Raw genomic sequence first — 17,356 nt, 5'->3', positions numbered from 1 at the left:
TTTATTTAAATGTGAAGGTGCAATACAACTTATCTCTAAAATTATTTAATAATCATGATATATCATCTTGATTTACATATTGATCTAAATAATTGTGATTACCATTTTTGCCATAATGCAGCCCTAAAGCATGGTCAATCATTTAAATAAACATCATTTGTGATAAGGCTTTTCAAATTGATATGGCATGATGTAATACGTTAATGTTTGCAGTGTATTAGGGCTGGGCGATTTGGCCTAAAAATAAAATCGCGATTTTTTTCTAACTAATGGACAATTTTTTATTTAAACCTCGATTTTTTTCTGTTCAAAATGATTTTATTGATTTAAAAAAATGCGTAAAAAGGAGGGTTTCTGCCCCATTACTTCTCTTCTTACTTCTATAAGAATAAAACACGGTGAGGTGTGAAATGTGTTTTAATATCATAAATGTTACGCATACCGTCAGTTTAAATGCTGTTTTATACTGAAAAACTAGAAGTTCTTGTGCACAACCAGTTTTATTCTGAAAATCCTTCATCTCCGGACGGTTAGCATTTAGCATGTGGCTAATATACCATTTACTATAGAGGTGAATTTAGTAGCGATATGACACGGAGTGTTGCACACCGAAACCTACTGATTTCAACACTACAACTATAGACGTGGAGATATTATTATTGCTGAATATTAAATTAAGGTACAGTTTATTTGAATACGTTTGTTTACAGACGTGGGTAGTAGTATGAGACAACATCCGGAACTACCGTAAATGAAACCAGCCGTGAAGTATTTCCTGTATTTTTGGAGTATTGATTACAGCGTTTAAAATGTATTAAATGAAAAGTCATGAAAGAGATAAGGAGGAGAACAGGCGTGTTTAGTTATATATTTAATGTACAATGTCGGAGTCCCTCTGTTATGCTCAACAACGAACATTGGAGACGTGGAGGGCCGGCCCCCCAGCAGCGCCAACCGGCCCACAGCGAGCCAGCGGAGGAGATATATCAGCTGGAGAGGTGGAGCTCGCTCTCTTCCCTTCGCTCACGAGAGCTTTTTTAATTAAAGCACCATTTGAACCTTCTCAGAGACTCCATTTAGTCTCCTTTTAAAGCTTCTCTCCTGGACGCGAGAATAACGAACACAGCATAACAACAGCAGATCGGGCAGAGCTGCAGATCGGGTAGTCACAGGCAATGTGGCTGAGTTTTGGGCGCGTTCTGGAAAGTGAGAGAGTAAGCTACTACGGAGTCCCTTAAAGCAAAAACAAATCTGCTGAGTCTAGAAATGTTTTTAAATCGCGATTTTTCGGTTCAGCCATTTCACAAACCATAGGAAAGTAAAAATGCAAATTAATCGTGAAAACCGAAAAAATCGCCCAGCCCTACAGTGTATCCCACAGAATTTTATTTTATTTGTGGGGGCACAAATAGAATCCCCCCCCCCGGCAAGAAAAGCCAAAGCCCCCTTAACCTATTCGGTTGGCCCACACAAATAAGAAGTTCATGGCTACTGTAGACAACGTTCTTGTTGTTTGTGTTGCGTTGTTAATGAGTGAGACACACTGGAGTTGAGGATCTGTGGGGTTTATTCTGCCAAAAATATAATTTACCAATTACAGGGACATTCTCCCTGGAGTAACTGAGCGCTAAGTGCCTTACTCAAGGGCACACTAGTAGTGGTGTTCCAGGTGGGATTTGAACTCGCAACCTTCCGATCATCAGCCCACCTCACTATCCATTAGACCACCAAAAGACAAATGTAAAAAAATATATATATATATTATTTATATATATTATTATTTTAATTTTTTATGAAATCCATTTGTGGCGGACGATATTTAATTGTGGCGGCCCGCCACAAATAAATAAATGTATGGGAAACACTGGTTTGGAATGTTTTCATCATACAATGATGATGATAATGATGACTAATAATATACTCATGTAATGGCACATTTCCACTGCAGCGGGGTAGCCCCGTTTAAGCGTCCTCGCTCAGGCCTTGGGCTGCCTCGCTAGCCGTCCGAGGCCGTGGCGCATTTCCATTACAGTTTCGGACCTGGGGTAGCAACGCAGTGTAGGCGGGGCGATCGGCTTCACATTTTGAGTTGTTCCGTCGAGCTCCCGCTGGATTGTATCATCCCCAATGAGATGTAGGAATGTCGTCACCTCCTCGGTCGACCACGGTGTGCTTTTCTTTGACGTTGCCATTTTTGTAACTCCTCCGTTTACAAAAATGCTGTGTATAAAAATGCTGCAAGCTTGCTTCTAGATATATATATATATACGCGACGCTAGGGATGATCTCGCGCGCGATCTTGTGACGATTCTCTCTGACCAATCAGCAGTCGAGAGTGTTGACGTCACTAGTTCAGCCCTGGCCCTGGACTGATAGAACCACGATTTTATGGGGCCGGAAAAAGAGGGAAAAAGTACCCGCTAGCCGGTACTAGGCTATATGGAAAGGCCACCAAAAACTGGCCTGGCCGCTTGAGGACGGTTAAGGACGCTTAAACGGGGCTACCCGCTGCAGTGGAAATGCGCCATAAGTAGGGATGGGTATCGTTAAGGTTTTAATGGTACTACTGCTTTTATCGATACTGCTTATCGATCCGGTCTTTTATCGGTTCTTTTGGAGAGAAAAAAAAGGTAAACTAACTAAAATTGTGAACAAAACTAACAATATATTAAGACTGTAAACAGAATAGCTGAAACTTTAACTAAATAAATAACTCAGTTTCCTCTAATCATTAACCCATGTTTGTATAACTGAGTTAACTCCGTGTGTTGCTGCTAGCATACATAACACCTGACGTGGAAACGTTGCTCGTGGACGGAGCTACAGAGCTACTAGAAAGACAGTGGAACCCGGTGCATTCCTCCGTCTGTATGTGGTGCACTTTTGCTAAATCTTTAGACAAATTGCTCGTGTTACCGCCCTTACATGCTAAACTCTTATTGCACTTTAGGTAACGAGCATTGTCCACATGGAGACGGGTAAAGTTTAACCACACGACGGAACGCTTAGTTCTCTCCGCCATCTCCTCCATGTGTGTGTGTTGCTGCATGTAGCAGCTGCGTGTGTGTAAACTGCCCCGCCCCCTCGCAAGCAGGCGGGGGAGAGAGATCTCTCATCTGGATTGGAAAGATCGAAAATATTAAAAATCATAGATGCATTTTGCAGTCTTTTTGCGTATTAGAAACGGAGTTGGTGACACTAAAACTGCAATATAATGTTTGTGTAGCAATAATACATATGATATATATTTTTGACATGTCTCCAGTAGCGATAAAAAGACCGATAACGTCGGAGCTTAACGGTACCACGGTCTTTAATAATTCAGCCCCGGGGCCCGTTTAATACCGGGGCTCGGTACCCATCCCTACATGTAAGATGAAGCCTAGTGTTTGAGATATTTGTGGTGTGTGTGTTGCAGGAGACGTGGTGGGCCTTGCTGCTGTTGTCCTTGTTGCCTGTTGTCAGGCCATTCTATGTTCCAGGAGTCGCACCCCGGGACTTCCAGGACGGTGACACGGTAGATCTTAAGGTAAGACTAAAATCTCTGATCATTATCTCAGGATTTAGGAGAAACATTATGATATGTTTGTTCAGTTGCCTTACATCACACACTTCCTGGGTTAAACACGACTGGGTGTTCCTTTGTATATGTAAGACTTGGCCACTATAGCACACCCTTATATGTGAGACATTTTGTTTGTTCTAGCATGACAGAATGAATTCTATGGAACACGAGTTTAAAATAAGATATACATGCAGAGGCCTTGATACATTGGATAAATGGCCACTATACTGTAGTTTTGCTGAGCTTTCCATATTCATGTATTTGTCCAAAACATGGAAATCAGGTGCATTCACATCTGCACTGTACTTTATTTGGTCCTAACCAACAGATAAAATGATGCTCTGTGTAATATTCCCACTGACTGGTTACCATCAAGCCAGAGGTGGGGACTCGAGTCACATGACTTGACTCGAGTCGCATATTTTTGGACTTGAGACTTGCTTGACTAACATTGATAAAATACTTGACTTGACTTTGACTTGGTATTCATGACTTGAGACTTGACTTAAGCTTGAGACAGATGACTTGAAAGGACTTGACTGTTTAAAATTAAATATTGGCGTTTGTTTTTGTAGTGAGATATTACGTTTAGTTTTTTCGAAAAACGTGATTATAGCGCCATGCGCGCAAACCTGGCAACCCACTAGTAGGCAGGAGTCTCAGTTAACATGGCAGGGGCTAGCTTTACTCCAAAAATAGTGAAGTTTGTATTCAAGGATTATGTTGTAGATGACGGTAATAAGAAGAGAACAGCGGTATGCAGGGTCTGCAGCATAAAGATCAGTGACACGACCACCACAACATCCAACTTCATTCGTCACTACAAAAAAACCCACAGAGAAAGGTGCGTGCATGTGTTGTGTTAGCTAGAAAGCTAACGCTAAGTTTAAGCTACGTTAGACTTGGTTTCAAATCGATTAAGCATTGCAAAGAGAAGACAACGGTAAATGAACACCAGAACCGCCAAGGGATTCATTTGGACTAACCCTGATACTGACGGGCTGTCAGGAGAGAGAGAGAGGAAAAGAGATGCCTCGTTTATTTCCCCTGTGTTATTATCAGAAGTTACAGTAAACTGTTGAATAATGTAGTTCATCTACTTTTAGTAGTTTGTTTAAATGTTTTAATTATGTTGTTTTTGTTTGTAGAAGTGCATCATTCCTTGATTTATCTGTTATGATCATCCACACTCTGCAGCTTTGGGGACAGAGCCTTCTCAGTGGCAGCTCCTAGGCTCTGGAATTCCCTCCCCCAAGATCTCTGTGACTCTGAGTCCCTCACAGTCTTTCAGTCCCGCCTCAAAACACATATTTTCAACTCTGTCTACCCATAAGCCCCCCCCCTCTCAATCAACTTCCTCTTGACTGCCTTTTTAGTTATTTATTATTTATTTTACTATACTTACTTGTTTGCCTGTCCTTGTTTGTCTACCCTCCCTCATACTGTAAAGCGTCTTTGAGTTGTGAAAAGCGCTATATAAATCAAATGCATTATTATGATGATAAACTGAAGCAATTTCTAAATTAACCCAATTAAGTGAGTTTTAAATCGTCCTACTTAGTTTATAAGGAAATTATGAAGAGGAACAAATTAAATGATGTGAAAATGATATCTATGTAGGTGCTGCTGACGCTGTTGGCGGTTCTAGTGTTAACAGACATTTAAATTAAATATGTGTAATGGCAAATGCCATATATGATTTTCTTACCTGGAATTCTGCCTTTTTGAACAGACTTTTTGAGTCCTAGCTATATTGTCTGCAGTTCTAGGGTTAATATGAATCTAATATGATTGTCATCGGTCTAAATTAGATTTCAAATGATTAACTGTGTATGTAATGAAGATCATAGTGTGGGTTAAATCCATTTTCATAACCACTGTCTTTTAACTGATTTAAATTCGGAAACTGGGCTTATTCATCAGAATTTTGTATGACTTGATTTGACTTGCTTGACCTGAGCAATGACTTGACTTGACTTGCTTGACTCATCACAGTGACTTGGGACTTGCTTGATACTAGTAGGTCAAGACTTGAGACTTGCTCATGACTTGCACATGTAGGACTTACTCCCACCTCTGCATCAAGCTAATACAAAACACTGGCCTTACTGATAATGGTTGGAAAGCCCTCACACAAAGTACAGTTTCCAATGTGATTCAAACCAAGGTGTTGTGAGGGTAGTTTTGCATATGACCTTATCTTTGACACAGTCATTCTCCTCATTTGCTTTTCAGGCCGTGAAGCTGACTAGCTCTCGCACCCAGCTTCCCTATGAATACTACTCTCTGCCTTTCTGTAAGCCCGATTCTATCTTCTACAAGGGAGAGAACTTAGGTGAGTTTACTGCTGCTGACAAGTGTGGATCATGCTCTGGGACATTTCCCGACATACTCGCCTCATTTAACCTCAAACTAATTAAGAAAAGCACTCTCATCTTACATGTTGCTGTAATGAAAAATGTGTAAACATGTTGTTGTTTTTGAAAGGTGAGGTATTACGCGGAGACCGTATTGTGAATACCCTCTACAATGTGGATATGAACAAGGACAAGAAATGTGAGATGGTATGCAACGTGAAAAAGCTCAACGTAGAAGAGAGCAAGCTGGTTGCTGAGCGAATCCAGGAGGAGTATTATGTGCACCTGTGAGCATCCCTTCCTATCTGTTACAATAACAATATTGTTACAAGGAGAGTCCCCAACAATGCTAATATTCACCTATTGCCATGATGATTAGAGTGGTGCAGTGATGATGTATTTTTGTAGACCTACTCAGAAGTACAGTGGGGCAAAAAAGTATTTAGTCAGCCACCAATTGTGCAAGTTCTCCCACTTAAAAAGATGAGAGAGGCCTGTAATTTTCATCCTAGGTATACCTCAACTATGAGAGACAAAATGAGAAGAAAAAAATCCAGAAAATCACATTGTCTGATTTTTAAAGAATTTATTTGCAAATTATGGTGGAAAATAAGTATTTGGTCAATAACAAAAGTTCATCTCAATACTTTGTTATATACCTTTGTTGGCAATGACAGAGGTCAAACGTTTTCTGTAAGTATTCACAAGGTTTTCACACACTGTTGCTGGTATTTTGGCCCATTCCTCCATGCAGATCTCCTCTAGAGCAGTGATGTTTTGGGGCTGTCGCTGGGCAACACAGACTTTCAACTCCCTCCAAAGATGTTCTATGGGGTTGAGATCTGGAGACTGGCTAGGCCACTCCAGGACCTTGAAATGCTTCTTACGAAGCCCCTCCTTCGTTGCCCGGGCGGTGTGTTTGGGATCATTGTCATGCTGAAAGACCCAGCCACGTTTCATCTTCAATGCCCTTGCTGATGGAAGGAGGCTGTCACTCAAAATCTCACGATACATGGCCCCATTCATTCTTTCCTTTACACGGATCAGTCGTCCTGGTCCCTTTGCAGAAAAACAGCCCCAAAGCATGATGTTTCCATCCCCATGTTTCACAGTAGGTATGGTGTTCTTTGGATGCAACTCAGCATTATTTCTCCTCCAAACACGTCTAGTTGAGTTTTTACCAAAAAGTTCTATTTTGGTTTCATCTGACCATATGCCATTCTCCCAATCCTCTACTGGATCATCTAAATCAGGGGTGCCCACACTTTTTCTGGCTGGTGAGCTATTTTTGAAATGACCAGCTCACCGAGGTCTACCAACTAAAAATAAAATCCCAAATGGCAAGGGTTGCTGAATAACACGTTTTATTTATACATGGGATAATAGGGCTGCAACAAAGGACTCATTTGATAATCGATTAATCTATCGATTAATGAAACGATTAATCGACTATTCAGACTATTACTGTATGCCTTGCACAATTTCTCAAGCGCTCTTATTTAGCCATCAACTTTTAGATTTAGCTTGAGGTTGTTTTAGGCATGTGGAAACTAACAATGAAGACAATAAAGATGAATACTTGATTCAAAAATACATATATTATTAAATTAACTTAACAAATTGTGAACAAAATTAAAGGTGGGGTAGGTAATTTTGGAGAAACCAGCTCGAGTGCGCTAGAATTTTTACAAATACACAGCCGTAACAAATCTGCCACCTTACAGAGCCCCTCTTCCAACACACACGAACGCGCACATGACCAATGAGGGCACGAGATAAGTTTGTGCACAGGCTGACAGGGCTGACAGGCAGGTAGGCCATCCAGTTACTTTAGCCAGGCCGGCTAAAATGATTGGTCGTGCTTTTTACAGTACTACGACTTCCACAGATGACATTTTTTTATGGATTTTTTTGTCAAAGCACTTAAGATATTCATTGCTATCGGGATGTTAAGAGCATTCCATGGAATATAACAACAAGTGTATCTCGAGCCGGTTTCTCAAACTTACCTACCCCACCTTTAACATTGCTGTTTATTTAAATAAAATAAATAATATTTCACATCAAAAGAAACAACAATGTTTTAACAAATCGTATTAAATAATGTGATGACAGAACTGTAAACAGAATAGCTGAAACTTTAACAAAATAAATAACTCAGTTACCTCTAATCATTAACCCATGTTTGTATAATTGAGTTAACTCCGTGTGTTGCTGCTAGCATTAGTAGCGTGGCGTGGGAAAAAAATTAATGGAAGCCAATAATACGTCCTTTCTTTTGGGTCGGGGGTGTGGTGGTCAATGTAATAACGTAACCAGATGAGTGATTACAGCAGCCAGTATCATTTTACACACATTTGTATCAGATGCAGGACTTACACACGCCTGTTATCTAACCGACAGGTCCGCACGCACTCTCCAGACAAAACTCTAATAAGCATTCATTCACAAACTAAATCAGGAGACCTTTAACGTTTTACGTCCGATTCGTTCCTTTTTTCCTCGCTGTACACAGCTCCAGTTTGGGCATTGGCCTGTCATCAGATTGTATTTTAGATGCTGCTGTAGCGGAAGTTTAGTACAATTACTTTTGATGAAATACTCCAAATCTCCACCCTCCATAATTGCACTTGCTTCAGTTGCTTGCTACTTTCTAACGGCGGTGAGAGTGATGCAGTGGCGCTATCTATCTTCTATCGATTAGATTTATGATTCGAAAATTATAAAAGTAGGGTAGACATGTGGATATTATCCAACTGAACAAAACGTGCATTTATCTAACAGGTTCGTTTTCCACTGACCTTATTTCGAGCTATTTTCCAAAATCCTATGGAGAAATCCCATTGCTTTTTTGTCGAGGGAAACCGAGAGCAGCTTACTTCCGGATTTTAGGACGCGTCACTGCAACACTAAGTTGATGCGATTTGATTGGATTGTGAGGCAAGGGAAGCCAGCCGCCTCTGGCTTCCCTTGGCATGGCCTTGACTAATCACAGGTTGGCAGGGGCATCACGTGAGCCTCATCTGATTGGTCAATCCCTCCATTTTTTTTCACCAAGGGAAGCCAATTTCAGCTGGCCTCCTCTCGCAACAGTGAGTGCAATCTACTGTTTCACCATAACATCTAGAGGGGCACTATTTTTATTATATATTCACTATTTGTAAAATACTCAATGAGAATGGGGGAGAGATGGACCGGCAGCAACACACAACAAAGAATTATCGAAACTAAACAAAGTGTTTTTATTTATTTATTAAAATTATAACTACAATCCGAAAAAACAGGGGAAGCCTGGCTTCCCTTGGCCTCCGGGAGAAAACGCCACTGACTAGCATACATAACACCTGACGTGGAAACGTTACTCGTGGATGGGGGGGCTACAGAGCTACTAGAAAGACAGTCGAACCCGGTGCATTCCTCCGTCTGAATGTGGTGCACTTTGGCTAAATGTTTAGACAAATTGCTCGTGTTACCGCCCTTACATGCTAAACACTCTTGGCAAGGAGCATTGTCCACCTCAAGACGGGTAACATTTAACCACACCTTGGAGCGCTTCTCTCCGCTATCCCCACCGTGTGTTGCTGCCTATGGTTGCTGCATGTAGCAGCCGTGTGTGTAAACTGCCCCGCCCCCTCGCACACAGACGGGGGAGAGAGAGATCTCGTCTCGATTGGAAAGGTAGAAAATACACCGACCATAGACGCATTTGTTTGTCTTTTTGCATGTTAGAAACGAGTTGGCGACACTAAGACTGCGAGATAATGTTTGTGTAGCAATAATACATGACCTTTCTCTTTCTCAACTCGCTACTCGGAGGGAAGTCGCTGTCATATGCCTTGTGAACACTCCGATAATGCCTCTCCACATTACCTTTCTTTGGCAGAGCGACGCTTGCTTTACAAATAAGCAGGGTTCGTACAGGTGCTTGAAATCCTTGAAAATGCTTGAAATTTGACGTGGTGTTTTCAAGGTTGGGAAAGTGCTTGAATTTTGGGAATGGTGCTTGAAATTGAGATAAAGTGCTTGAAAATGTAAATGCTTTACTTTTACAATAAATTGCTGTCTGACTGAATAGTTCGCTTTTTAGATTAAAAGAAAATAATTGCTTCGCTTCTACATAAAACAGCTCCGCTGCACCTTCCCGCGCTATGCGCGCGACCTGCAAGTGTTTGTGTTACGTGTGATAGATGACTGTGTGCCAGGAGGTTGCAGTTTCAACGAGCGTTGGCTAGCAGAAGACAAATACAAGCCATGGCTAAGACGAGGGTCAAGCCCACGAGTAGCCTCCTGCAAAGTTTGCAACAAATAACGATGCGAGAGTCTGCGCTGACGAGCCACATGAAAGGTACGCCGTAGTAGCATTTTAGATTAGGCTAACGTGGCATGTTACGTTTGTTTAAGCTAACGTTAGCTAGCTGAATAGCGAACTCGATTGAGGGATAATAATAATTGCAGGGGACAATCATTTCAGAGGAGCGTACCTATGTTAATATGTGCCTTACAGTCGCCATCCTGTGGTGTTCAGAGGATTAAGCACTCACGGCATTTCGTGTTATAGTCACGAAATATAATCTATTGATTCGACACAGAGCGATTTTGAAAGCAATGTATTTCTACTGGTAGTATGTTTCGTGCCTAAACCAAATCTGACTTGATCTATCGAAATCAGTCACATTGACCCGAAGACACATTTTCGTTTGTATTACTGGTCTGGGGGAAGCTCGCGAGTGGGTTTGTGTATTTTTGCGTTTGTGTACCGGGGAAACACTCACAAGAAACACCGGCTGTTGTTATGCTTGCTGTGAATGAACACAGTCTTCCTTTGAAGATGTATAAGTCAGGTGTCTTGAGTAGTCAAAATTACCTACAAATCATTGTACACATTTGTAAATATTAGTTACCTTTGTGAGTCTATTTTTATGCAGCTCTGCGTGATTTTGTGGCTATAATTCAGGCTAATACGCTACCAGAGGTGGAATAAGTACTCAGATGTTGTACTTGAGTAAAAGTACAAGTACTCAGATCTTGTACTTGAGTAAAAGTAGAAGTACTCAGATCTTGTACTTGAGGAAAAGGAGAAGTACTCAGATCTTGTACTTGAGTAAATGTAGAAGTACTCAGATCTTGTACTTCAGTAAAAGTAGAAGTACCAGAGTGTAGGAATACTCTGTTACAGTAAAAGTCCTGCATTCAAAATGTTACTCAAGTAAAAGTAGAAAAGTATTCTCATCAAAATATAGTGAAAGTAGCTAAGACAGTAAAAGTAGTCCTTGTGCAGATTGGTCCATTTCAGAATAATATATATGATATGTTTTATAATGATTGATCATGAAAGTGTTCTCAAAGCTGGTAAAGGTGCAGCTAGTCTGAATGACTTTGTATACTGCAGGGTAGCTGGTGGATTTACTCCAGGTGGAACTAAAGTCTGATTCAACACTTGATTATATTTCACATCATTCATCCACATCTGTAAAGTAACTAAAGGTATTAAATACATGTAGTGGAGCAAAAGTACACCATTTACCTCTGACTTACAGTATGTTCACTGCCAAACTAAAAGTACCTCAAAAATAGTAATCAATAATGTATTGAAAAGTTATTTGGCTGATTGTTGTATATTGGCTCAGCCAGGTTATATGGGAGGCCCAGTCTACGTACAGATCACTCATTTTGAAATATTACACTTAGTTTTATTTTCTTTAATTTGTCATCCTCGTGTAGAATACTATCACGAAACACACATTTGGTTGTTTATAGCATAAAGAACATCTGATTTAATGTGAGGTAGGGAAATAATCATTTGAGTATAAGTATGTGTATATAAATATGTAATTTACAACAGCTGTAAGATGCTTGAAAAGCTTGAAAATGCACCTCGAAAATGCTTGAAAAGTGCTTGAATTTGACTTTGGAAAAGGTGTAAGAACACTGAAATAAGGCAAATAACCTTTGAATGTGACATCACAACAAAATATTCTTCCTCCCATTCTGGGTGGAAGTGGTATGTTTTTAGCTTTTTGCTCGGTCCCGCACTCATTTTGTTGTTTGTCTCTTTAACTTAATTTGAGTTTTCCCGGCACTTGACTGATTTTGTATCGCTTTGCATTCTGGGTTAACAGACTGGAAAGCGATAGGTCGCTTTTTCTGTCAATCAAGTAAACTCCTGAATTAAGTGGCAGGGAGGCCAAGGGAGGAGGGATCAAAACCTGTTTTGTCTATTTGAACGGCGCTGGATTTTTTTTTTATGAATGACTCACGATCATTGCCCCCGCGGTCGACTGATCTAAATGCTCTCTAGCAAACTTCAGACGGGCCCTGGCGTAGTGTGTTACTGATGGTAGCCTTTGTTACTTTGGTCCCAGCTCTCTGCAGGTCATTGACTAGGTCCCCCCGTGTGGTTCTGGGATTTTTGCTCACCGTTCTTGTGATCATTTTGACCCCACGGGGTGAGATCTTGCGTGGAGCCCCAGATCGAGGGAGATTATCAGTGGTCTTTTATGTCTTCCATTTTCTAATAATTGCTCCCACAGTTGATTTCTTCACACCAAGCTGCTTACCTATTGCAGATTCAGTCTTCCCAGCCTGGTGCAGGTCTACAATTTTGTTTCTGGTGTCCTTTGACAGCTCTTTGGTCTTGGCCATAGTGGAGTTTGGAGTGTGACTGTTTGAGGTTGTGGACAGGTGTCTTTTATACTGATAACTAGTTCAAAAAGGTGCCATTAATACAGTTAACAAGTGGAGGACAGAGGAGGCTCTTAACCAGTTAAGCCCTGAGCCTGTTTTTCAGGTTTCAGGCTCGAAAATGCCACTAACACAACAAATGATATATCTTCACTTCTAAAAGGGGTAAATTAATAATTATTTTTCTCAAAGCAAGGTTACATCTGTGAGTTGGATGTAGAAGTGTCAGAATCAATATAGATGTTTTTATTTTAAAGTAAATTCAGATGGAACATAGTAAAAACATGTAAATTCTAATGTCCACCTAAAAAAAAAAAACTTTACTTATCGTGAAAACCACCCTTGCATGATGGGTTAGTAGACTAAAAGCTTTAGGAATCCAAACTATAACATATAATAAGTACCCTGTATCAAGATTGATGCAAAACAAGTTAAATTTGACCTTTTTAGAGAGGTTTAGAAAAATAAAGTCTAAGCGGACTCACCTCTGGGTAATTTGGGAACCATCGGTTCCATTTGAACTTTTTCACTGTAAAAATCATTTTATTACTTTGAATGATCACTATAGGTATTCATTCCATCCAAATACAACTGTTGTGAAAAAAAATAAATAAAAAAATAATAAAAATAAAACATAGGCCTACTCTTACAGTGAGCCTCTGAATTAGCCCCGAGCGAAAAATGCTAACCTATTACAGCACCGAAAATCACTCCTCGCTCCCTTATTACTTATCCTAGCTGCACCTCCAACACATTGTTTATGATCGCAAGGAGACACAGAATCTAACGGTGCCCACCTGAACAGCCCAACACTGAAAGATACAAACTCGCGACGTTATCAACAAAAACGTACATCAAAACAAATGGCGCTAGCGCTAATGCGCTAGGCTAACAATGACTTACCTTCCTCGTTGTCTGGTCTAAACTGGTCTTCAATGGCATTAAAACGATAAAAACGATGATGTAGTTAATCCATAGATTAATATCCAATGGGGCTGTGTCCCCTTTGAAATGTTCTGATAATCTATAAGCAATAAAACTGCAATTCCGTTATCTGCTGTCCGCTCTGTGCTCCGTGTGCTCTGGGTCCTGCTGCATTTCCTACTTCTTTACGCTGTAAACAATAAATGAAGTGGGCTGCGTAATGTTGGCACGCTGGCTGGCATTCTTTATAATTTGCGCAGGACCATATCTCTGGAACCCATTGGTCGATTCGTGTGATTTACACCTTTTTCTTAACCATCAGAACCAATAGAATCGATGGGCAGTTCCCAAATCTACGTAAACATTACCATAGAGGACGTAATAGAGAAGCAAACTAAGCATATCTGAAAGTGCAAGCCTGGACGGCAATACTTTATACCGAGTATATTGCCATAAATATGATGATTGATTATCAGTAAAAAATTCTACGTGACACAAAGACATTGGATTAACCTTGAGATGCGTTTTTATTCCGTTGAACACAACTTTTGATCACAAATCAAAAAAGGTAAGACGTAATTATTGTAATGTTTTTGAAACCGGATGTTGTTTACTTTCTCTTTTCTGGCTGATATCTCCAGGAATTCGAGGTCGGACAGTGATGACATTACATGTGTGGAATCTGTGGAGTCTCAGCTTTAAATCGTATATCTTGTTTGTGTAGTTAAGATAGTAATAAGGGCATTTCTACCGTGTGTTGTGTGTAAAAAAGCGTTAGCATTAGTTAGCATTTTTTCGCTCAATGCTAATTCAAAGGCTTGGTATTACTCTTGTGTTTTTTTTAGCTAACAATTGTTCTTATTGTCTGTTAGCGGAGTTTCTTACCTTTAAAAGGGTATGAAACATTAATAGTTTCATAAATGTTAAGAAGCCCTGAGACATGTGAGAGAAAAAAAACTGTGGGAGGGTTCCACTGGGGGGACCTTCGGGCTTAACTGGTTAAAGAAGAAGTTACAGGTCTGTGAGAGCCAGACATCTTGTTTGTTTGTAGGTGACCAAATACTTATTTTACCGAGGAATTTACCAATTAATTCATCAAAAATCCTACAATGTGATTTCCTGGATTCTTTCCCCCCATTCTGTCTCTCATAGTTGAAGTGTACCTAGGATGAAAATTACAGGCCTCTCTCATCTTTTTAAGTGGGAGAACTTGCACAATTGGTGGCTGACTAAATACTTTTTTGCCCCACTGTATATAGCATCTCAAGGGATCCCTCAACAAAATCCCTTTATGGAATATTGCAGAAAATAATCTCTGTGGCAAACCAGTGTTTCAAATATTTACACGTTTTGTTTAGCAGGACTAACTAATCTCAGAATGAAGTTGAAACATCTGTTATCATATCTTTGTAATAATGTGATTTTCTGGAAATGAGATATTTTTCAATATGCAAACTAAAAGTGAACATTTCTGTGACTCAGTATTGCAGACAACCTGCCAGTTGCCACCAGGTTAGAGTTTTACCCCAACAGAGAGGCAGCAGGGGAGGAGGAGCAGAAGAAGGATATCCAGTTTGAACACGGATACAGACTGGGCTTTATCGACAACAACAAGGTGTGTGTGTCTGTGATTTATCTACGTTATTTATTTTAATTAACACTTTAAGGTTTCCAGATTGATCACAAGTGTTTGCGCGCCCTAAAATATTTACTAAAATGATCATTCTGTCTGTGTTTTTAAAGTATACTAATTTAGTTGTTCTCTTCTCCCTCACAGTTTTACCTGCACAACCACCTGTCCTTCATCCTGTACTTCCACAGGGAGAAGCTGGAGCAGGGGGATGTTCACAACTACAGGGTGGTGCGCTTTGAGGTTGTACCCCAAAGTGTAAAAGTAGATGGTAGGTTGTGTAATGTTTTCGACCTATGATGATTTAAAACTATAAAGTGGGAGTAAAGGAGATATGGTTACCCTCACTCTGTACTTACCCAGTTTTGTATTTATTCACAGATCTGAAGCCTGTGGAAAAGGACAAGACTTGCACCTTGCCTGAAGCCAGTGGCTCCGCCGCACAGGAGATTGACCCGACCAAGGAGAACGGAGTCCTCTTCACCTACTCCGTCCACTGGGAGGTCAGTGACTGCTCCATGGATTCCCAGGGACTTTAATCATCTGTAACAAGGAGTCAGACTGAAACACTGAAGGGATTTACTATTTAACTTCAAATCTTAGCACTTAAAGAGTCTGCTAGAGTGCTACAAAATCTAAACAATAGAAGGGGTGACTGTCTCAGTGCTCTCGACTAACTTTTTTCCCCATCCTCCCGGAACCGTCCCGAAATACAATCTAAGCCGTCCCGAAATTAATGTGGACCTTCCCGAATTTAAACTGTTAGTTTTTCTACATTATCATTAGTTAAAATCATTCAAAGTGACCTTTAACATAAATAAAACATCATACAAATCATTAGATGATAATTCATCAACCTTTTTACTTGAGTAAATCATTCAATCACATAAACAAAGGCCAAATATATTTAAACAAACACACAAACGAGAAAATTACTCTAATATTGAATCCAATCAAGTCCCATCAAATTAACAAAAAAATCCAACACTGTGTCCTGAAGACAGAACCCAGAGTAACCACTAACCAGGATGACAGTCTGTAACACAGTCAGGAGACCTTTACAAACGGCCCCGCCCCCTCGCACACAGACGGGAGAGAGAGATCTCGTCTGGATTGCAAAGATCGACGCATCATAGACGCATGTTGTAGTCTTATTGCATGTTAGAAACGGAGTTGGTGAAACTAAAACTGCGATATAATGTGTATGTAGCAATAATACATATGACATATATTTTTAAAATGTCTCCAGTACCGATAAAAAGTCCGATAACGTCGGAGCTTAACGTTACCATTGTCTTTAATAATTCCGGCCAGGGGCTCGGTACCCATCCCTACATGGGTACCGAGCCCCGGCAGCATATTGCTAAGGACTAAATACGATGGAGGGTTCTCTTCTCAGCCTTATTACCCATAGGGGATGAAGAGGAGTAAGTAAATAAAGAGGCCGGCGCTCCAGGGTCTGGTTCTGCTGTGCGTTTTTGTGATTAACGGTAAAACATTTCAGAATTCCTCCACGGGATGTCATTGTACATCACTCAACCCGCGAAATACACACACTCAGTACATAGCTAGACCCGCAAATTTGCGGGCCAGGAATTCGGTGTGTGTGTGTGTTTGTATGTGTGTGTGTATTTCGCGGGTTGCTAAATGTTTTGTGTGTTTATGTTGACAATGAGGTTTAATAACCAAACGTGCAGTCGGTTTCATTTTCATCGCCGTTTGTAGTATAGTTAGCAGGGTATTTTTATTTTAACTCGTCCCAAATTCGTCCCTATATTATTTGTTATCCTCCCCGACACTATTTTTTTCGACGACGGGACGTCCTTAAGCTCGAGCCCTGGACTGTCTGTGCGTTTGTTTATCCAACCTGACGCTCTTCACTAAAACAAGATAATTGTTGTAAGAAATAGAGAGCATTCTATTTCTATATAAATACACAATACATTTAAATGCACAACTAAATCATTCTCATCAATATGTATATTCAGTGTACATCAATAATATTGTGCCTCTTTCTTGTAAATGAGGTGACAATGTAATGTACAATGTATGACATGATAGCTTACAGGTGGTAACATTATGCCTATGAAAATAAATTAGAAAAGTTAGGCTATAGCATTAGGAGTTAGAGGAAATGTAAGCTAGTAAAACGTTTAGCTGAATGCTTGGCGCTCTGCCGCTCTTTGAGAGAGCTGCCCC

At 40.3% G+C, this 17,356-nt stretch overlaps 1 protein-coding gene across 1 annotated transcript in view; it reads left to right on the top strand.

Moving 5' to 3' along the window:
- Positions 1-17,356, top strand: part of tm9sf4 (transmembrane 9 superfamily protein member 4) — a 51,344-nt gene that overhangs the window by 12,071 nt on the left and 21,917 nt on the right. Inside the window, exons 2-7 of the mRNA XM_034205037.1 lie at positions 3,419-3,529; positions 5,801-5,900; positions 6,053-6,209; positions 15,010-15,142; positions 15,305-15,428; positions 15,539-15,660. Coding sequence (XP_034060928.1) covers positions 3,419-3,529; positions 5,801-5,900; positions 6,053-6,209; positions 15,010-15,142; positions 15,305-15,428; positions 15,539-15,660 — 747 coding nt within the window. The remainder of the gene's footprint in view (positions 1-3,418; positions 3,530-5,800; positions 5,901-6,052; positions 6,210-15,009; positions 15,143-15,304; positions 15,429-15,538; positions 15,661-17,356) is intronic.

Source organism: Gymnodraco acuticeps, unplaced genomic scaffold, assembly GCF_902827175.1.
Source record: "Gymnodraco acuticeps unplaced genomic scaffold, fGymAcu1.1, whole genome shotgun sequence".
In the NCBI taxonomy this organism is placed as follows: domain Eukaryota; kingdom Metazoa; phylum Chordata; class Actinopteri; order Perciformes; family Bathydraconidae; genus Gymnodraco; species Gymnodraco acuticeps.
This window is presented reverse-complemented; position numbering and strand designations above follow the sequence as displayed.